General features: G+C 46.1%; 1 protein-coding gene across 2 annotated transcripts in view; it reads right to left on the bottom strand.

Moving 5' to 3' along the window:
• Adamts17 (ADAM metallopeptidase with thrombospondin type 1 motif, 17) overlaps positions 1 to 7,019 on the bottom strand; it is a 322,369-nt gene extending 315,350 nt beyond the window's left edge. Inside the window, exons 1-2 of one of the 2 annotated variants that reach the window (XM_039094338.2) lie at positions 6,818 to 7,019; positions 6,130 to 6,500 (exon numbers count right to left, since the gene is read on the bottom strand). In XM_039094338.2, the coding sequence (XP_038950266.1) occupies positions 6,130 to 6,500; positions 6,818 to 6,893 (447 nt within the window). In that variant the 5' untranslated portion in view covers positions 6,894 to 7,019. The remainder of the gene's footprint in view (positions 1 to 6,129; positions 6,501 to 6,817) is intronic. The other variant, XM_218753.11, reaches the window with a different exon arrangement.
• Positions 7,020 to 22,730: the final 15,711 nt, after the last annotated feature.

Genomic DNA, 22,730 nt, shown 5'->3' with positions numbered 1-22,730 from the left:
AAGGGCTATGTAGGGATTCTCTGGCCTATGCTGTCTCTGGTCATGTCAGTGTGTGCAGGGTGGAGGTTGAAAACGCCCTCATGTTCTATGTGTGCAGGGGTTTGGCTGGTGTGCTGAGAGGTGCAGAAACTGACAGATCCTACTAAGCCAACTAGAACATGAGGCCTTCCTGACCTCCGCCCAGTACACACAGACATGAGGGCCTTCCCAACCTGAACCCTCAGTCTTGGGACCACATCTGCAAATGTGAAACTCCTGAATCCAGATTCTAGGTCTTTCTAATGCTAGCTTCCGCCTCAGAATGTGAGGCCCTTTGCTGGTCTCTCCATTTCTGTTTACCACAGTCAGATAGCTGTAAAGGACCGCAAGCTCTCTGTGAAGACTCCCTGGTGTGGCTGCCATCCTTCCCATGGTCATCTCCTCCATCAAAGGCCTGAGCATGCCATCCCAAAGGTCCCTCCTCTTGTCCCCTCCCCGACTATGTTCTCACCAAGATGCCCCAGACAACTGTTACAAAGTCCTCTGTCACCATTTGGTCCAAGAGTAAACCTGGGCCAACAGCAGCAGCAGGAGCACCCACAAAGGCCCACAAGAAGGGGTAGGGCTCAGCAGTCAGTTTAACCAGCCCAGCAGGGTCTCTGCTCAGCTCAGAGCTGAGAACCACTGTTCTATGGGAAGTTTCACATGCTGCAGATCGGTATCTGTTGTACCCTCACATCCTAACATGTCCATTCAGTTCATCTCCCGGCATCTCCTAAATAGCCCACCCTACCCTACCCAACTACCAACTCAACTTGGGAGGACCCAGCCTTGGCAGCTCTTGGCCATAACTCTTCCGTCCTAGAACATGTGATCCACTGCCTCTGCCCTGCCTGGCTTGTTTCCATCTTCCAGAATCTTCTCTCAATCCTCGGGCTCATCTTCCCCAAAGGCTGCAGCGAGCCTTCCTTCTACACACATGGGGACCATCTTCTGAGACACGGCTGTGTCACATTTGTCTCTGAGGCTCGGTGGGGCCTTCTCCAAGCGTTCTGCACATGGCAGGTGTAGAAAGGTGGTTCGTTCGATCAACTGTGCTGACTGGTTGATCCATAACTGGAAATCACCCATAGGGTTATAGGAGAAACCCGGTTTTAATGCCTTAATAAGCCAGGCTCTCCCTGAAAGATTTCACGGATAGATCTTATTCTATTCCGTCAACAGCAGGGCAAGGCCAACGTCCTTTATCCTTCAGATGGCTTCAAGTGAGGAGAGCTTCAAAAGAGTTAAGGACTCACTCACGGTCACAGTCTCAAATGCCTGGGCAGTTTTTCTCACCGTGCATTTTCATTCCTGAGCAGAAAAGTGTATATCCCCTCCCCCCGAGAAAGACCAGGCAGTGATGGTGACTGTTTCAGATATAAAGGTTGCAGAGCCATTTCCTGTCACTCACAGCTAAGGTCAGGTTATTGCTGCCATTCGGCATTCAGTGAATATGCTTTAAGAATGCAGTCAGTGGGGCTGGAGAGATGGCTCAATGGTTAAGAGCCCCGACTGCTCTTCCAGAGGACCTGAGTTCTATTCCCAGCAACCACGTGGTGGCTCACAACCATCTGTAAAGAGATCCAATGCCCTCTTCTGGTGTGTCTGAAGACAGCTACAGTGTACTTATATATAATAAATGAATAATAAAAAAAAAGAATGCAGTCAGTGCTGGGGAGCTAGCTTAGCGGGGAGATAGCGTAGCAAGCATGAAGACCTGAGTGTGATTCTCAGAACTTGTGTAAAGGGGAGGGCATGTGATCTCAGCATGCATACACATACATACATATATACATACATCATATATACATATATTCATACATATACACACAAAGATGCAAACACACATGAACAGACACACAGGTAGGCGCACATAAGAATGCAGTTAAAGAGGACTCTGGGTCATCATCCCTCCTTGAGTTTTTCTTTCTAGAAAAAAATGATGCCACTTGGCAGAATTCCAGAGAGAAATCTGAGCCCCCTCCTAAGCCATGTTCAGAACAAAGTCAGAGCCTGGCATCCTGAGAGGTTCTGGAAAGTTCTGGAAAGCTGTAGGTGGGTGAAGCTCCTGAACTCTACAATCACAAGTGCAAAGAGCACAGAGGGGAAGAGAGGTCAAAAGAGAAGAGGTCCCAGGAAAGCTGTGCGAATGATCTTTCTAGAGGAGGCCAGAGGCCTTGGAATTTTCTGGTCAGCTTCTCTGTAATTATTCCATCGTCAGTTTCAAAGTTCACAGCAATCTTTTCCCCTTCTTCCTATAGTCTTGCCTCTTTGCATCCACTCAGCTGTTGCCTTTTACAGAGACCTCAGAATGTGCCCCGTATTTCCCAGCCCATTTATGCTTTACACTACCTGTTCTTCAGTGATATGAATGCACGGTACCTGTGTCACTATAGTAATAATTTACATAATGATAATGAGGCAGCTTAGTCTCTCTGATCCTGTCTGAGTAGTTATCATACCCTAAGAATTTTGCCCGAACTAAGTCCTACCCAGTTACACTTGACTAAGAGAGTTTGCATTAGAAAACTGGGCAATCTAATAGCGGACCAACCACAGACAGCTGGATAACGCTATCTCGTAAAGTGCAAGGCCAGCGACTCAACCCTGTCTCCTGATTCCAAGGGCCATGTGACTGCCAGCTGCGCTTGCTCCTTAGATCAACACCGCCAGCCTCTCTCACCTCAGCCGCTGCTGGAGAACTCACTGGCTAGGAAGAAGTCTCAGTCTCCATCCTCTTCTATCTACACACACTTCCCCCACTGAAAACCAAAGTGTGTGCTCTCTAAAGGCTCCAAGAGAACTGCAAGAACTCTACAGGTGACTGGAAAAGGCACCTCCCATCACCCGCCCCCACCCATGGTGGGTCACAAAAATGGTGCTGTCTTTGCTAACCAGTGAGAGCAAAGGTGGTCACCAAGATAACTAACTTGGTGTCTAATTTGCATAGACATTTGCATAGGGACACTCTATTCTTCTTGGTCCTTCTGGGATGGCCTTGGAAATGCACCTGGCTACTTAAAGTTCCACAGTCAGAATGATTTTGTGTCCTCTCTGCCCCCACAGCTTCCATATAGTGTACCCCTCCCTGCAGGCCACACATCCTTGGCAAAGAGATTCAGATCTGCAGAGCTTCAGTAGACCAGTGGCAGCCTTCCTTGCCCATTCCTAACAGTCATTTCACCTACTCACTTCAGGAAAGCCATGAAGAGCCTTTCCTACAATTGACACTCTTTCTCTCCCTGGAGCTTGCCTCCCCTGCCCCCACTGCCCTGTCTATCCACAGAAGTTCAATTTGGAATTCTGCTGGTCCTCCGCACTTGCATCACTGGTGCTAGTCACAGGGGGCTTGGGGTAAATTCATTAGGAGCCATACCTTCCCCACTAGCCTAAAGCTCATTGCTTTCCGATCCCATGGTTACAGGAATCCTTCCAAAACTACGCTACATCTAAAGACTCCGCGAAATGTAAATAAAACGAGGCAGCAGAAACAGAAAACAATTAATCCTTGGGCCTGGGGTCTTTGAAGATCCAAAAAGTGCAGCTGGCATAACTCTGCCTGATAAGACAGAGAAGGGGAAACACCACAGGCCCACGCCTCTGCCTGCTGCCAACACAGGGGGAAGGGGGTGAGTTATACTCTGTGCCCTATAAACAATTGAGCAGTGCTCCATCCTGGTAATGTAGCTGCTCCCTTTAAACAGACTCCCAGCACAGACAGCACAGACAGCACAAATGCCAGGAAGACAGACAGAGCACATGCTACGCCTGCCCCTGTGAAGACACAGCCATTTGTAGACATTAGTCATGCCGAAACATACTAACGATCAAAATCCTACCCAGCATCCAGGATAGAGTAGGTTGAGCAAAGCCACACGCACATGTTTATACGCCTCCCATAGGTGCTGTCACTCAGAAAGGGCAGCATTGAGAAGATACGGCTGAGACTAGATGGCTCGTAATGTGTAAAATACTCACTTTCCGCTCCTTTCTGGGAAAAGCCTGCCAATCCCTGCTCAACATGATTCTTTCAATACAAGAAGGCTTTTGGAGTGCGCCCACCCAAAAGCTACCAAGAGCTATCTTCTGGACCATGCTCCCTACGATCCTGAGACTATCCCGGCAAACATACATGCAACTTCACGCTTCAGAGAGCTTCTACCCTTGTCAAAGGTCCTAGCACAACTATACCACCCACATGGGTGGACAACCAAGCCAAAGATGGGGTACAGGGCAATCTCAGGTAGCTTAAGGTCATAGACTTTCCTCTGTGTCTCAGGATCACCCTGTCGCTAAGAGACCAGCTCCCAGCCACACGTCCCTTCCCTCCTGCTCTCCTGCTCTCTGCCTCTGCCTACGTGTACCCGAGGAGAGTGTCCAATGTGCAGCTTGCACGAACAGGATGAATAAGACAGACCAAACAACAGCAGTGTCTCCTCAAACTGGAATTGAAAAATCCCAAGACTTAGAAGTCCACCCGCAACTGGCTGGGGTGAACTCAGTCTTGGCTGGGTTCCTTTCTCTAAGGCACAGCGCCCTCACATGGTGCCAAGGGGCAGTGCAGTCTTCCTGAAAAGTTGGCTCGGCCGCCCTGTGAGAGGAGGCTCAGCAAACACTCTGGGAGGACTTTACATCAGTGCTCTCCAGATTTCCAGCCTGGGCTCCTTCACAGATAGCTCCTCGCTGGAAACTTTACACCAAGAAGTATAAACTCTGACCTCTCCAGAAACTCACGAAACCGCAGCAAATGGGATTCAGATGTTTCTATGTACGGTACAGGGATGTGACCTAGACTTGAAACACTTTGGCAAAAAAACGGGAGAAATGATGTGGGCCTTTGAGTCCCTCCCAGAACATGATACAGCGCTGACCCGAGTCCTACAATGATCTGAGCCTCCTCGCCCACAGCCCACACCCTTTGCCCCCGTTCCACACTAACACCTACCAGGCTCCACCACAATCTGCGCCTTTGCTTTCCTTTGCCAAGGCTGCCAATGTCTCCCAGTCAAACAAAAGTAAACCATACCCTCAGATGAGACCTTAAAAATTTCCTGAAAATCAGGCTGCTCCCAGGAATTTAGATCCACAGGTCCCCCAACACTGACCCAGTACTAAGAGAGCAGGAGCGTCAAGTAATCTTGGAGCCATGGGCTTTTACTCTTCAATACTGGTTGTGTAGGTGATGATATAAAATAAGTGAAGGGGCAACTTCTCTGGCCCGGGGCAGGCTGCCAAAACACAGTATCAGAAACCACTATCCCACAGATATCTGCTGTGACAAGATATAGGAGAACAATTGGAGACATCGCATGCTCTGAGTGATGCCAGCCTCTTCGGGGGCAAACCATCTGCCAGCCACGTGCTCTCCTTGGGGGCACCCTGGAGAAGCAGAGAAGAATTTGGCTGGGCACCAACGTTAGCCAAGTGCTCAAGTGTGAGCGCAAAGAGAGCAAAACCACTCCAAACTTCCGGTGCCTCTCCGTGCACTTGTCATGGCTGTCTCAAACAAAACAGCGAGGCAAGGTCTTCAAGAAAAGAGGAGGGTTTACAACTGGGACAGGTGAGTACCCTGCAGTTCTCTCTGAGGGTGCATTCAGATAAATGCCTACTGTGGAGTAAGGAAATAAAGATACTACTGGACCTCTCTTGGTCTTACCTTTCGTCTAACGAAAGTGAGACTAATCATGGCCTGCCTGGGGTCCCCTCCTAGTATAAAAAGGCTCACGGGACAGAAGAGAGGTGCATAGATACCCCATTCCCCAGACAGAGGAAATGGACACTTTACTCCTTCCCCATAACGTGCAGAAAACATGCACACCTGTGCTGATGCTGAGAGAGTGGGAACATCAGGTTCATATTCGTTCCTCTAGGTGAGCTATAGCTAATTTCTCAATGCAACCCCACTTCGGCCAGGTTCAGCACACAACAGAAGCCAGTACAATGGCAGGGCTTCCCTTGTGTTCCCTCTGCTAGGAAGGCACAGTCAGAAAGGCCAAGTGAAGGAGATAGGGAGGGAGGTAGGTCTTCTCCCGCCCAGCCCTCCGCGGGACCACCCCAGGAGAAGTAACAGACTGGGCAAGGCAGACCCATAGGGGGCGCGGGCAATACCAGGCCGCCGGCGGCGCCACAGGCGCTGAGGGAGACGAGGGAGCCCGGGTGGCCCAGGACTTGTCCGGAGTAGAAGCACAGCTCCGCAGGGTGTCCGCTGCGCCCTGAGACACCCGCCTCCTCCACCTCGAAGCCTGGGGACAGGAAGCGCAGGTCGCGACGCAGCTGCAGGTATAGGTCTCGCCCAAAGGCCGGCAGGTGCAGCAGCAGGGCGCGCTCTCCCGGTCCCGCTCGAGGGTCGCCTGGAGATGCTCGCGGTCGCCGCCACTGCCGGAGCCCCGCTGCTCCCGGCAGCAGCTGCAGGTGCACGTCGTCGGGGCGCAGCCGCCTTGGGAGCACCACCTCCACGTCGGCCGCCGCGTCGCCGACAACTGCGGGGAGAAAGGACAGGCGTCAGCACCGGCCTGGCCACCAGGGCTGCCGGCGGCTCCGGCGCGGGTTCCCAGGGCTCCGTGGGTATCGCACAGCCGTGACCCCGCACTCCCTTCCCTCCCCGAGCCGGGCCTCTCTAAGCCGGCGAAGCCACTCGATCGCACCCGGGGTCGAGGGGGAACCAGAGGCCAGTTCTCCGGCCGCGGCCTTCGCTCTCCTCCTCCGGGGATGCTGTCAGCAGTCCACCCAGGCACCCGGGCGCCAGGATGCTTCGGGAAGGCACCGGGAAGGTGGCCGCATTAGTTAAGAACACTACCTGTGCCCGGGTCCAAACCCCACACCAGCAGCAGCAAGGACAGGACGAGAGGGGGCAGCAGGGTGCCGTCACACATGGTACTCGGGACCAGCAGCCCCCAAGACCGTAGCGGCAGAGCAGGGGCGCGTGAGGCGGCGACGCCAGCCGGAGTGAAGCCCTGCAGCCTTTGGAAAAAGTAATTAGCGCTGCGGACAAACCCAACATGGTAAATACTAAGCCCCACCTTCTCCTTGGAAAGTAGGTGGTGATTGGGCTTTTGCTTTCCTCTGCCCCGCCTTCCTTGTCCGTATTGGTTAGAGCCGGTCGAAACCAACGTGCGTAGTTAGGTTGTAAGCACTTTCTTACACGTGGTTTCTAGGCAGTAGGTAGACTGTGACACCAGGTGGCAGGCGCGAGCCAACTCGGTTGTGGGGATCCTGGAGGAGCCAGGAGGCCACCAACCTGGCCTTCAGTTTGTCCTCAGTTGGGAGATCACCTCTGAGGCTGCTATAGCTTCCCAGGAAGATAGGCCAGATCAACCAGTTACGTACAAGAAAAAAAAATTGTGTATTGAAGTGGCTCCTATTTTTGACTTGTTTAGGCTGGAAAGACCCAGACCAGTGTTTCTAGCACACCTGAGTTCATACCTGACTTCTATATCTACAGTGTGTCTCCACAGCGCACAGGCTTCTTGAAGTCTTTATATTCACAAAAGCCAGGAAGGCGTGATAACACTGCCCTGAAGACTGGGAAACCGGGGAGAAGAAAACGTAAGGAGTTTGCTTAAATTGGACAGCTCGTTTCTGTCAGAGCCAGGCCTTGAATTTGTGAGCCTGACTTTAGGTCAGGTGTATTTAGGGAGGCATGTTAGCTGAGGTTTGCACAGTAGGACACCAGAGAACTGAGTGTGGCAGACCCTGAACTTCAACGCTGGTTTTCAAGAACAGAATGAATATTCCTTTCCCCAGCAGTATCTAAGCAGATATGATGATCCCTACAGGTAATTCCATTGGCCTCTTTAAAATGTCTTACAGAAAGCAGGACTGACAGAGAAAAGGATACCACAGTGGTCACAGACGGCTCCCCATCTCACCTATTTTTGGTTTGTCTGTTTGCTTGCTTGTTTTTAAAAAGCAAAACTGTGACAGGCCCCGACTCACCCCTTCATCACAGGATCTAGGCTTCACCACAGGGTTATATGACCAGAAAGCATCCAGAGACAAGGTAAGAAGTTTGATGCCCCTGCCCTGGTAAGTTGTCTGAAGCTCTCCGCAAAGGCTTATCACAGAGTGCGCTGCCATCTAGTCTCTGATCCAGTGGCTGCCACTCACTGGTTGGCAGCTGAAGGTGACTAGGAGGCGTGGGTCAGGCTCTGCCGGTGGCTATGAGTAGGGTTTTGTCTCACTTGAGCTTTGAGAACTTAACCATGACCTCAACCATTATGGGGGAAACTAGAAGGAAAAAGACATGCTTAGCCCCATCTGCGTGTAGTCACACAGCAGCCAACTGTAGTGACAGCCGGGGACGTCTTTCCCCTGAGAGTGGTTCAGTTTCTTCTCTGTAACTCAAGGAGCTAAGCTATGCTGTCTCCCCCTGGAGGGCTAACTTCTAATCATTTAGACTATTCTTGAAAATAAAAACAAGGGCCTGAGAGATACCTGACATATCATAAGCACTTTTTTTTAAGATTTACTGAATTTATGAAGAAAAGAAGAAAAGTGATTGATCAAATCAGACGTTTCAAAGACCCCTATAACAAGGCCCCAGACATTAGCACAACGAACTCCATGGTACAAATGCCATTCAGGCTATAAAACTCAGCACCTAGACAGAACTACCTTCTAACACTAAACCAAAGGCTGTGACAACCATAGTTGTAGGAAAGGCTCTGAGTGTACTAAGCTTGCTCTTCAGCTTCTGTAGTTCTGCTTCTGGCTAACTGTTCTTGTTAACAGTATGTCAACCCGGGACATGGTTTTGTGCTTAAAAGCTCACCCCGATGAAGGCTCAGGACTGTACTGAGATCCTGAACATCCCATGTGATTTCTGGCTTGCTAATGGACTTTCTACTGGCTTAAACCCATGGCTGGGCCGTCTTCTCTGCTGACTACCCGACAACACTCCGGCTATCAAATGTGCTAAGCAAGCATCGAACCCATGCCCTCCTCAGTTCATTGTTTGTCATTCTTTCTTGTCTGGACCCGTTTCAGTTTGGCAAGTTCATGGAGGTTGGATTAAAAACAGCAACAGTGATTAGGGGCCAGATGTTAAATAGTCCTCTGTTAGTGAGAAAGCAAGGGGACATGGAAGGCCTCCGTTGTTCAAATAACCCCACTTCACTAATGTGTACGTCTGCACCCAGCACCCCAGGCGTTGCTGATGCATAGGAACACTAATAAACACTTGGCAGATGATCAGCGGCTCAGTAGTGTCTCTCCTCTTTTATGTGTGCCGCTCAAAGTCTTCTTCCACTACGAAGGATGCTTTGAAAGACACGGCTGAGCAGAGAAACCGTGACCGGCTCTCTGTAACTAGACTGTGCTTATCAAATATACTTAGTTGCTAATATCTGAACTCCACTGAGCTCCAGTGAGCAGAGAGAGGCTATTTATTGCATGCTGTATTTATCACATGCTGTATTTATCACATGCTGTTTGTTTCATGCTCTAACTACTGCAAGGAGCAACAGTGTCATCGGTGAGGAAATGAAGACATGGGAAACTGTCCGTTCATAGTGGGAAAGTAACGCTCTGGCATCTCTTTTAAAGTATCATGAAATGTCTCAAAAATTAAATATAAAGTTACCACATGGTTCAGTGTATAGGATAGAGATTGCCAGAAGCTGGAGGGAGAAAGGGGGAGGGAGGGAGGGAAGGAAGGAGAGAGGGAGAAGGAGAGGGAGAGGGAGAGAGGGAGGGAGGGAGGGAGGGAGAGGGAGAGGGAGAGGGAGAGGGAGAGGTGTTATTTAATAGGCATCTGTGTAGAGTGACGGTAAGGGTAAGGTTAGAAATGATAAAGGTGTTGGCTGTGCATCCTCACTTCTGCATTTGGAGCTGTGAGTCATACACTTAGGATGCTAAAATGGTGACTTCTTGGTTACAAAAATTTCACCACAATAAAATACAATACGCAAGGAATACAACCCAGTTTTTAAAAGTGCACAAGACTCCAATAGACATCCTACAAATAGAAAAATAAGATTTATAAAGACGGTCACAGTTGTTTGTCTTTGGTCATATGCAAATGAACCATAGTAAAATGACTATCGTATACCTATTAGAAAGGGTTAAAAACCGACATCACAGAAGCTGGAGAGATGGCTCAGCGGTTAAAAGCACTAACTGCTCTTCCAGAAGTCCTGAGTTCAATTCCTGGCAACCACATGGTGTTCACAAACATTTGTAATGGGATTCGATGCCCTCTTTTGGTGTGTCAGCAGTCAGCTACAGTGTACTCGTTTATATAAAATAAATAAATCTTAAAAAAAAAGAAAAGAACAGATAACGCACCAACCAAGTACTGGAGGGTGTTAATGGAACCAGAATTTACAGATACAACTGGTAAAACTGAAATAGTACAACTGCTTTAGAAAGCATTTTGACTATTTCTACTACTTTTCTGAGACCAGGTCTCGTACATATCAGCCTGGTCTCAATGCTGAGCCTGCTGTGTGGCTGAAGATGACCTTGAACTTCTGACACTCTTACACTTACTTCCTGCATGCTGGTTTGACAGGCAAGCTCATGCTTTTCAATGTGTGCTGGGCCAAACCCAGGACTTCTAGCATGATAGGCAAATACTCTACACTCCAGCCACAGCCCTTGGTAGCTTCTTTAAAAATTATCACACACCTACACCGTTATGTCCCTATTCCATGCAAACTTGTATACCCACACAAAGAATTGATGACATGCGATGTCATTGTAAAAATCCCAAACTGGAGACATCCTGGGTGTCAATCAACAGGCGAACAAACGAATAACGTGTAGAAGGGCCATAGCCAACAGGTCACTGTGGTGCTTACAAAGAGGTAGAAGAACTGTTGATGCCTGCCACAATATAAATTAATCTCAAAGTGATTATTAAATGGAGAGAGCCACATTTAAAAAAAAAGTACAATGTATGTGGTTTTACTTACATAAAATCCCAGAGAATACAAACTAATTTGATAGTGGTGGTGCACAGAGGAAGGATGCTGAGGGGCAGAAGGAAACTTTAGGGGTATTAAGAGCGTTCATGGAAAATTGTGGCGATGTCTGAGGGGCGCTTACATGTGCCACAACAAATTGTGAACTTGAAATTCCTGCAGTCTTGTATTCCTATAAAAGAGTTTGGAAACCAGTGTTGAACCTGAAAATTCAGAAGGTTGAGATATGAATTTGATCCAATACCTTTTGTGTCATTAAAGTTCAAAGCAATAGTGTAAGGATGGCAGGTTGATGGAGCGGTGGGTACCAAATACGTAGCAGATCAGAATCCTCTCTTACAGAGCGGAAGGCAAGGGATTAAGAGAAAAAGAAATGAACAAAGGAAAGCTTTGGTACGGTTCTGTGGCTGGAACTGGCAGAAGAAGATGAAACCAGATCTGTCCAGCTAAGATCCTGGGGGACAGGGTGCCAGAGGTGGGGGCATAGAATCGGGTAAAGAAGGGGGGCCACAAGAAGAGAAGACAAATGGGTTTTGAAGATATTGCTGGCAGCTTCCCTCCCAGAGGGCTTGGCTGTGAGCCCAACTACTCTGGGGCTATCTGAGGGTGAAGTTACATGGCTATCAAATTCTCCTTCCCTGGAGCCTCCAGAAGGAAGCTTGCCAAGAATAAAAGTGGGGAAGCCCATCACTTGGACTCTCTCTTTTTTTCTTTGGGCTTGATTCCATGGTCCCCTCACCTCTGTGTTTCTCCCAGGCACCCTCACAGACAGAAGACCTGAGTGAGAACTGGGCCAAGTGTGGGCCCGGGATGAGCCCCTGGTGCTGTATGGTGCGTTTGCTAGACTACGGACGCATCCCAAAGGCAGGGCTGGAAGCTGGGCGCCATCTTTGAAGCCACTCCCTTAGAGACCTGGAACAGGTGTGCAGTGCCTCAAGTGTACAGTGTTAGCATTCCTTATGACCTTCTCTGCGGCTGAGCTGTCCCCAAACACTGTCGGGGTCCATCCCTGGGGACCAACTGAGGTGGCTGAACCCCTTCCATGCAAGCACCCACACATTCTATAGCACAAGTGCACCATCTGGGCCCCACTACAAGCCTTGTCCTTTGTGAGGCTAGTAGCTGGACTGGGTCTCCTAGTGGAAGTGAGGAGTTGTGAGGAGGCCAAATAGGACCTGAACTTGGCTAGTTCTGGGGTCATTCCAGAGGCCTCTCAAAGTCTCATCCCTTTATGTGTAGAAAAAATGATTGGTGACAAACAGCTCCCCAAGCAGGGGTCCAAGCACACAGGCAAACAGGCACTTCCCAGGGGTTTTGTGTGGACAAAGTCATGGGCACATTGCGAGACAAGAGGCTAAGACAATAAAGAACACAGAAGTTACTGGGGGAGCTAGGACGTGTTGGGTCAGGACATACAGCTCCTAAGGAGTTCTCCACTTCTGCCTGTCACCTCTCCTGTGCTCACTGACTGAATTCCTTCCTCGTGTCCCCTCACTCTTGAGTTTGCTCTTCTGTAGACTCACATATACACAGGCACACACACACCACACACATATCACACACAGACACACACCACATATACACACACACACACCACATCACACACCACACCACACACATACACACACACCACACACACACACACACACACACACACACACACACACACACATGGAGAGAGAGAGAGAGAGAGAGAGAGAGAGAGAGAGAGAGAGAGACTGTTCCTGCACACAAGAGGTGGTGAACTGCCCATTACAGAACAGAAATAGTGCCTGCAGAGGCTGCCTCTCCCTCTGAGGGGGATCCCAGGGCCAGACATCTCCCTGAGTCCTCTAAACAGAGTGACCACCATTTAGTTGCTGTGTGGGTTGCCGAATGTTTGACTTAGCTCATTGAATTGCTCTAGAAGATTTACTTTAACCAAATGAGACTGTCATCATGGCTCACTCCATAGCATCAGGAGCTCACCAGAACAGCCAGCCAGCCATGGCCACATGCCTCTTGTTATCCTGAACTGTATAAGGGGCTCACCTTTCCTGCCATTGCTTCCCATATGCCCCAGCCCCAAAGCCCAAGCAGCTTCCGTTCAGCCATGCTTTGTGTGGCCTTTACTGATGCCTGTCTTGTCGGGGCAAAAAAGAGTTCTCATGGCTTGTGTGCAGCTGCCCAGGCCCCAGATACTGGGGGACAGAGCTCAGATTTTCCTGACTGTAAACTCCTGGCTCCCTCAGGCTTCTCTACTTTAATCTTTAAAATTTGAAAGAGCACATAAAGCATAAGAGCACAAAAGGATGTAAGCACTTTAGAAATAGTAAAATCAGAAGCTATAATTGACATAAAATATCATGAAAAAATAGTAAAGTGAGAGGCCGGGGTGAGGGTTTAGTCTGTGAAGTGCTCTCAACATGCAAGAAGGGAGGCAGAGGCAGGGGGATGGAGGTGGGGGTGGGGGGAGAGGGTGGGGAGGGATGGAGTCAGGGAGGAGGGGGGCGGGAGTGGAGGCAGAGGCAGGTTGCTTCCTGGCCTTGCTTGCTGGCCAGTCTACCTGAGACAGTGAGAACCAGGTTCCATGATCAGTGATGGATCTTGGTTTTAAAAGTAAGGTGAGGAACAACTGAGGAAAAAGATACCTCCACACACATGTGCACATACATGAACACATATATGTGTACCACACTTACTTTAAAAACAAAACAAACAAACAAACAAACAAACAAAAAACTCATGAACCTTGCTCAGGCTAAGTTCTGGCACAGCGCCTGCTCTGTTAGAAACAGCCCTCCACACTCCCTCCAGTCTAAATCTCTTTCTCCACCAAGAGGCACACCTCCCTGGACTTGGGCAGCAATGTGCCCTTGTTTCCCTTCTCCTGGCTTATTGTCTTCCGTATTTGTTGAATTTTAAAAGGGTTTTTGAAATTTTCTTGTATTTCATAGACTTTATTTCTCGGGCAGTTCAAATTAGAGCAAAACTGAGAAAAAAGTAGATTCTCAAGTATCTTTTCAAACACACACACACACACACACACACACACACACACACACACACACACACACACACCTCCCCACTATCAACACCCTATACACAAAAGGAAATGTATGTTTGTTACGGCACATGCGCACACACTGGCAAGCCACTGCTACTTGACGTGTGAGTGCATCCTTTGAGTGGGACATTCTCCTCATCTACGGCTGGGGCAAATACACAGTGCCACGCATGTCACCACTGTTACAGTGTCAGGCTGAGGAGTCTCGCTGCCCTTGAGACACTTTGTTCCTGCTGCACACCCTTCACTCCTCACATCCTGGCAGCCACTGACCTTCTCCCTCCCTCCACAGCTTCATTTGTCCAGATGCTCTATGGTCAGAAGCACATAGAAGGTCACCTTTGGAGACCAGCTTCTTACACTTACTAACACATCTTTAAAGTCCCTCTAGGTCACTGGACCTGAGAGCTCACTTCTTCCTGGTGCAGAGAGATACTTAGTATCCGGGAGTACCACTGTTTATGTATCCATCCCCCTACTGAGGGATATCTGGGTTGCTTCCAAGGTTTGGCAGTTAGGAAGAAGGCTGCTATAAATAGCCATGTGCTCTCTTTTACGTGGATTTGTGCTTCAACTTCTGTGAATGCGCTGAGGACCACAATTGCTGGACTATATGATAAGAGCATGTTTTATTTCATGAGAAGCTGCCAAACTGTCTTCCAAAGTAGCCATAATATTTTGTGGTCCCACCAGCAGTGAACAAGCTCAGGCATATTTCTTATGTTTTATTGGAGCTTTACTATTTTGGCCTTTACATTTTGGTCTATAATCCGTTTCCAATTAATTTTTGTCTGGCAAAAGTCATAGTTGAGGGTTTTTTCCCCCATAGAGTTATCGAGTTCATAAAACTTCAAAAAGTAAGAAAGACTAAGACAAAAGAAAGAAAAAAAGGAGAGACAGAGATGGGGAGAGTAAAAGAAAAAGAGAGGAAAAGGCAAGGGAATGGAAAAGTTTTCTCTCTCCATTAGATTGACTTGTCATCTTCAAATTTGTTACTTATTTTTCCTGGATCTGTCTCTTGATTCCCTGCTCTGACATAAATCTTTCTGTTGCTGAGAGCTCCCAAATTTGAAGTTTGGTTCTCCCCTTCCATAGTTGTAGGAGTTGAACTTGGGTCTTCAGGCTTTCACATAAAGTGAAAAGTTGCAATGTGAACTATCTCCCCAGATCATCTAAGGAGCTTTTAAAGCCACCTTTTTCTAGCTTAGCTTGCATGCTAAGTGGAGTGAATCTGATAGTCTTGGGGACACTTCACAACTTAACAAGAAGTCAAGGCCTTTGGGTTCTCTTTCCTTTCTGATGTTCTCTGTTTTCTGCTTGCATGCATGCATTAGTGTGTGTGTGTGCATGTGTGTGTGTACAAGTGTCTGTGTATGATTCATGTACATGAATGAAGACACTCATGTGCATGCATGTAGAATCAGAGACCCACCTCAGCTGTTAGTCCTTGCTTCTACCTTGTTCGAGATAGGATCTCTGTTATTTTTCTGCTGCGTTCTCCAGGTTGGCCCTTGAGCTTCCAGATTCGCTTGATAGTCTTCGGGCCCCAGCTCCTCATAAGAGCACCACAATTACAGCCTCTCAAACTATGCAACTTTCATATGCATTCTGGGATTCAAACTCTGGTCTGCATGCGTGCCTGGTAACTGCTTTTACCCACTAAGTCACCCCACCCCACCCCGAGTTGCCTACTGTATGCATAGCTCTAGGCTCTAGGCTATGTGGCCCATTGGCTCTCAGAGAGGTCTCCTGCTAAGCCAGGGTTACAGATGTTTGCCTTTGGGACCAGCCTTTCTAATTGAAAATCATTAGGATCTAACTGAGATCATTAGGCTTATGCAGCAATCGCTGTAACCTGCTGAAGCAGCTTGGAAGCATCTATATTGGAATTCTTAATCGGTCATTTTTGTTTTGTTTACTTGTTGTTGTTGTTGTTGTTGTTGCTGTAGATATTGTTTTTTTTGAGGCATGGCTCATACTTTAGCCCAGGTTTGGTCTACAACTTATCATGTAGCCCAAGCTGTCTTCAAACTGCTGAGGATTCTTCCACCTCTACCTCCAGAGTGCTGTGAGGAAAGTCATGAATCACCAGGCTTGATATACCATTTAAAACTGTTCTATCCAGCACTCAAGCAGCAGGTCCCCTGTGGTCAGACACCACCTGGATCCAAGGGGACCTGATCAAAAGCTCCCTGCACCCAAATCCCGTGGGACGGAGGGCTAAATATTCAGAGGGGCAGACATGCCTGGGAAGCCAGAAGAGACTACACTCTGCCCACATTTCTGACTCCAGAGGAAAACACCTAATGCCATCTGGGACCCCGGTGCACCCCCCCCAGGAAAAAGCAGTGCAGGTCCTCCTGGTTTCTGCCCTCACGGAGAATTCAAAAGCAGCCCCCCATGAGCAACTTCAGCCGAGGGACCACAGGTAAGACCAACTTTTCTGCTCCAAGCAACCTGTCTGGTAGACTCAGGACACAGGCCCGCAGGAACAGCTGAAGACCAGAAGACAGGAAAGACTACACGCCCGAAAGCAGAACACTCTGTTCCCATAACTGGCTGAAAGAAAAGACGTAAATGGGTCTACAGCACTCCTGACACACAGACCTATAGGACGGTCTAGCTACTGTCAGAAAGAGCAGAACAAGGTAACACCAGAGACAACATGATGGCGAGAGGCAAGCACAGGAAACCAAGAAACAGAAACCAAGACTACATGGCGTCATCGGAGCTCAATTGTCCCACCAAAGCAAACACTGAATATCCAAACACACCAGAAAAGCAAGATCTAGATTTAAAATCACATTTGATCATGATGATGGAGGACTTCAAGAAAGACATAAAGAACTCCCTTAGAGAAACAGAGGAAAACATAAATAAACAAGTAGAAGCCTATAGAGAAGAATCACAAAAATCCCTGAAAGAATTCCAGGAAAATACAATCAAACAGGTGAAGGAATTAAAAATGGAAATAGAAGCAATAAAGAAAGTACAAAGGGAGACAACCCTGGATATAGAAAACCAAAGGAAGAGACTAGGAACCATAGATACAAGCATCACCAAGAGAATACAAGAGATAGAAGAGAGAATCTCAGGAGCAGAAGATTTCATAGAAATCATTGACACAACAGTCAAAGATAATGTAAAACATAAAAAGTTACTGGTCCAAAACATACAGGAAATCCAGGACTCAATGAGAAGATCAAACCTAAGGATAATAGGTATAGAAGAGAGTGAAGACTCCCAGCTCAAAGGGCCAGTAAATATCTTCAACAAAATCATAGAAGAAAACTTCCCGAACCTAAAGAAAGAGATGCCCATAAACATATAAGAAGCCTACAGAATTCCAAATAGATTGGACCAGAAAAGAAACTCCTCCCATCACATAATAGTCAAAACACCAAATGCACAAAACAAAGAAAGAATATTAAAAGCAGTAAGGGAAAAAAGTCAAGTAACATATAAAGGCAGACCTATCAGAATCACACCAGACTTCTCACCAGAGACTATGAAAGCCAGACGATCCTGGACAAGATGTCATACAGACCCTAAGAGAACACAAATGCCAGCCCAGGTTACTGTATCCAGCAAAACTCTCGGGGGTTGGGGATTTAGCTCAGTGGTAGAGCGCTTGCCTAGGAAGCGCAAGGCCCTGGGTTCGGTCCCCAGCTCCGGAAAAAAAAGAAAAAAAAAAAAAAAAAAAAAAAAAAAAAAAAAAGAACCAAAACTCTCAATTAACATAGATGGAGAAACCAAGGTATTCCATGACAAAACCAAATTTACACAATATCTTTCTACAAATCCAGCACTACAAAGGATAATAAATGGTAAAGCCCAACATAAGGAGGCAAGCTACACCCTAGAAAAAGCAAGAAACTAATCGTCTTGGCAACAAAACAAAGAGAAGAAAAGCACACAAACATAATCTCACATCCAAATACGAATGTAACAGGAAGCAACAATCACTATTCCTTAATATCTCTCAACATCAATGGTCTCAACTCCCCAATAAAAGACATAGATTAAGAAACTGGGTAAACGATGAGGACCCTGCATTCTGCTGCCTATAGGAAACACACCTCAGAGACAAAGACAGACACTACATCAGAGTGAAAGGCTGGAAAACAACTTTCCAAGGAAATGGTCTGAAGAAGCAAGTTGGAGTAGCTATTCTAATATTGAATAAAATCAATTTTCAACTAAAAGTCATCAAAAAAGATAAGGAAGGACACTTTATATTCATCAAAGGAAAAATCCACCAAGATGAACTCTCAATCTTAAATATCTATGCTCTAAATACAAGGACAACTACATACCTAAAAGAAACCTTACTAAAGCTCAAAGCACACATTGCACCTCACACAATAATAGTAGGAGATTTCAACAGCCCACTCTCATCAATGGACAGGTCATAGAAACAGAAATTAAACAGAGACATATTCAGACTAAGAGAAGTCATGAACCAAATGGACTTAAAAGATATTTATAGAACATTCTATCCTAAAACAAAAGGATATACCTTCTTCTCACCACCTCATGGTACTTTCTCCAAAAATTGACCATATAATTGGTCATAAAACAGGCCTCAATAGATACAGAAATAATCCCATGCATCCTATCAGACCACCACAGGCTAAAGCTGGTCTTCAACAGCAATAAGGAAAGAACGCCCACATATACATGGAAGTTGAACAATGCTCTACTCAATGATAACCTGGTCAAGGAAGAAATAAAGAAAGAAATTAAAGACTTCTTAGAATTTAATGAAAATGAAGGTATAACATACCCAAACATGTGGGACACGGTGAAAGCTGTGCTAAGAGGAAAACTCATAGCTCTGAGTGCCTGCAGAAAGAAACAGAAGAGAGCATATATCAGCAGCTTGATAGCACACCTAAAAGCTCTAGAACAAAAAGAAGCAAATACACCCAGGAGGAGTAGAAGGCAGGAAATAATCAAACTCAGAATTGAAATTAACCAAGTAGAAACAAAAAGGACCATAGAAAGAATCAACAGAACCAAAAGCTGGTTGTTTGAGAAAATCAACAAGATAGATAAACCCTTAGCCAGACTAAGGAGAGGACACAGAGAGTGTGTCCAAATTAACAAAATCAGAAATGAAAAGGGAGATATAACTACAGAATCAGAGGAAATTCAACAAATCATCAGATCCTACTACAAAAGCCTATATTCAACAAAACTTGAAAATCTGGAGGAAATGGACAATTTCCTGAAGAGATACCAGGTACCAAGGTTAAATCAGGAACAGATAAACCATTTAAACAAAACCATAACTCCTAAGGAAATAGAAGCAGTCATTAAAGGTCTCCCAATCAAGAAGAGCCCAGGTCCAGATGGGTTCAGTGCAGAATTCTATCAGACCTTCATAGAAGACCTCATACCAATATTATCCAAACTATTCCACAAAATTGAAACAGATGGAGCACTACCGAATTCCTTCTATGAAGCCACAATTACTCTTATACCTAAATTACACAAAGACCCAACAGAGAAAGAGAACTTCAGACCAATTTCCCTTGTGAATATCGACGCAAAAATACTCAATAAAATTCTGGCAAACTGAATTCAAAAGCACATCAAAACGATCATCCACCATGATCAAGTAGGCTTCATCCCAGGCATGCAGGGATGGTTTAATATATGGAAAACCATCAACGTGATCCATTATATAAACAAACTGAAAGGAAAACCACATGATCATTTCATTAGATGCTGAGAAAACATTTGACAAAATTCAACACCCCTTCATGATAAAAGTCCTGGAAAGAATAGGACTTCAAGGCCCATACCTAAACATAGTAAAAGCCATATACAGCAAACCAGTAGCTAACATTAAATGGAGAGAAAATTGAAGCAATCCCACTAAAATCAGGGACTAGACAAGGCTGCCCACTTTCCCCCTACTTATTCAATATAGTTCTTGAAGTTCTAGCCAGAGCAATCAGACAACAAAAGGAGATCAAAAGGATACAGATTGGAAAAGAAGTCAAAATATCACTATTTGCAGATGATATGATAATATATTTAAGTGATCCTAAAAGTTCCACCAGAGAAATACTAAACCTGATAAACACCTTCAGCAAAGTGGCTGGGTATAAAATTAAGTCAACTAAATCAGTAGCCTTCCTCTACACAAAAGAGAAAGAAGCCAAGAAAGAAATTAGGGAAACAACACCTTTCATAATAATCCCAAATAACATAAAATACCTCAGTGTGACTTTAACCAAGCAAGTGAAAGATCTGTATGATTAGAATTTCAAGCCTCTGAAGAAAAAAATTGAAGAAGATCTCAGACGACGGAAAGATTTCCCATGCTCATGGATTGGCAGGATTAATATAGTAAAAATGGCCATTTTACCAAAAGCGATCTACAGATTCAATGCAATCCCCATCAAAATACCAATCCAATTCTTCAGAGAGTTAGACAGAACAATTTGCAAATTCATCTGAAATAACAAAAAACCCAGGATAGCTAAAACTATCCTCAACAATAAAAGGATTTCTGGGGGAATCACTATCCCTGAACTCAAGCAGTATTACAGAGCAATGGTAATAAAAACTGCATGGTATTGGTACAGAGACAGACAGATAGACCAGTGGAATAGAATTGAAGACCCAGAAATGAACCCACACACCTATGGTCACTTGATTTTTGACAAAGGAGCCAAAACCATCAAATGGAAAAAAGATAGCATTTTCAGTAAATGGTGCTGGTTCAACTGGAGGTCAGCATGTAGAAGAATGCAGATCGATCCATGCTTATCACCCTATACAAAGCTTAAGTCCAAGTGGATCAAGGACCTCCACATCAAACCAGATACACTCAAACTAATAGAAGAAAAAGTGGGGAAGAATCTCAAACACATGGGCACTGGAGAAAATTTCCTGAACAAAACATGAATGGCTTATGCTTTAAGATCAAGAATTGACAAATAGGATCTCATAAAACTGCAAAGCTTCTGTAAGGCAAAGGACACTGTGGTTAGGACAAAACGACAACCAACAGATTGGGAAAAGATCTTTACCAATCCTACATCTGATAGAGGGCTTATATCCAAAATATACAAAGAACTCAAGAGGTTAGACTGCAGGGAGACAAATAACCCTACTAAAAATGGGGTTCAGAGCTAAATAAAGAATTCACAGCTGAGGAATGCCAAATGGCTGAAAAACACCTAAAGAAATGTTCAACATCTTTAGTCATAAGGGAAATGCAAATCAAAACAACCCTGAGATTTCACCTCACACCAGTCCGAATGGCTAAGATCAAAAACTCAGGTGACAGCAAATTCTAGCAAGGATGTGGAGAAAGAGGAACACTCCTCCATTGTTGGTGGGATTGCAGACTGGTACAACCATTCTGGAAATCAGTCTGGAGGTTCCTCAGAAAATTGGACATTTTCTATACCAGCTATACCTCTCTTGGGCATATACCCAAAAGATGCCCCAACATATAACAAAGACACATGCTCCACTATGTTCATAGCAGCCTTATTTATAATAGCCAGAAGCTAGAAAGAACCCAGATGCCCTTCAATAGAGGAATGGATACAGAAAATGTGGGGCTGGGGATTTAGCTCAGTGGTAGAGCGCTTACCTAGGAAGCGCAAGGCCCTGGGTTCGGTCCCCAGCTCCGAAAAAAAGAACCAAAAAAAAAAAAAAAAGAAAAAAAAGAAAATGTGGTACATCTACACAATGGAATATTACTCAGCTATCAAAAACAATGACTTTATGAAATTCATAGGCAAATGGAGGGAAGTGGAAAATATCATTCTGAGTGAGGTAATACAATCACAGAAAAACACACATGGTATGCACTCATTGATAAGTGGCTATTAGCCCAAATGCTTGAATTACCCTAGATGCACAGAACACATGAAACTCAAGATGGATGACCAAAATATGAATGTTTCACTCCTTCTTTAAAAAGGGAACAAGAACACCATTGGGAGGGGATAGGGAGGCAAAGTTTAGAACAGAGACAGAAGGAACACCCATTCAGAGTCTGCCCCACATGTGGCCCATACATATACAGCCACCAAACTAGATAAGATGGATGAAGCAAAGAAGTGCAGGCTGACAGGAACCGGATGTAGATCTCTCCTGAGAGACACAGCCAGAATATAGCAAATACATTGGCGAATGCCAGCAGCAAACCACTGAACTGGGAATGGGACCCCCGTTGAAGGAATCAGAGAAAGGACTAAAAGAGCTTGACGGGGCTTGAGATCCCATATGAACAACAATGCCAAGCAACCAGAGCTTCCAGGGACTAAGCCACTACCCAAAGACTATACATGGACTGACCCTGGACTCCAACCTCATAGGGAGCAATGAATAGCCTACTAAGAGCACCAGTGGAAGGGGAAGCCCTTGGTCCTGCCAAGACTGAACCCCCAGTGAATGTGATTGTTGTGGGGAGGGCGGTAATGGGGGAAGGATAGGGAGGGGAACACCCATACAGAAGGGGAGGTGGAGGGGTTAGGGGGATGTTGGCCCGGAAATCAGGAAAGGGAGTAACAATCGAAATGTAAATAAGAAATACTCAAGTTAATAAAGATGAAAAAAAACCTGTTCTATCCAGGTCCCCTTCCAGTCACTCACCTTGAAGGACTAATTGAAGACTGACAACCCCAATGCACCAGAAAATAAACCTCTTGCTTTTGCAACAATCTGTGTCTCGGTGTCTTACTCAGGGACATCTCAAAGATGTAACACTT

This window comes from Rattus norvegicus, chromosome 1 (assembly GCF_036323735.1).
Source record: "Rattus norvegicus strain BN/NHsdMcwi chromosome 1, GRCr8, whole genome shotgun sequence".
Taxonomy (NCBI): domain Eukaryota; kingdom Metazoa; phylum Chordata; class Mammalia; order Rodentia; family Muridae; genus Rattus; species Rattus norvegicus.
This window is presented reverse-complemented; position numbering and strand designations above follow the sequence as displayed.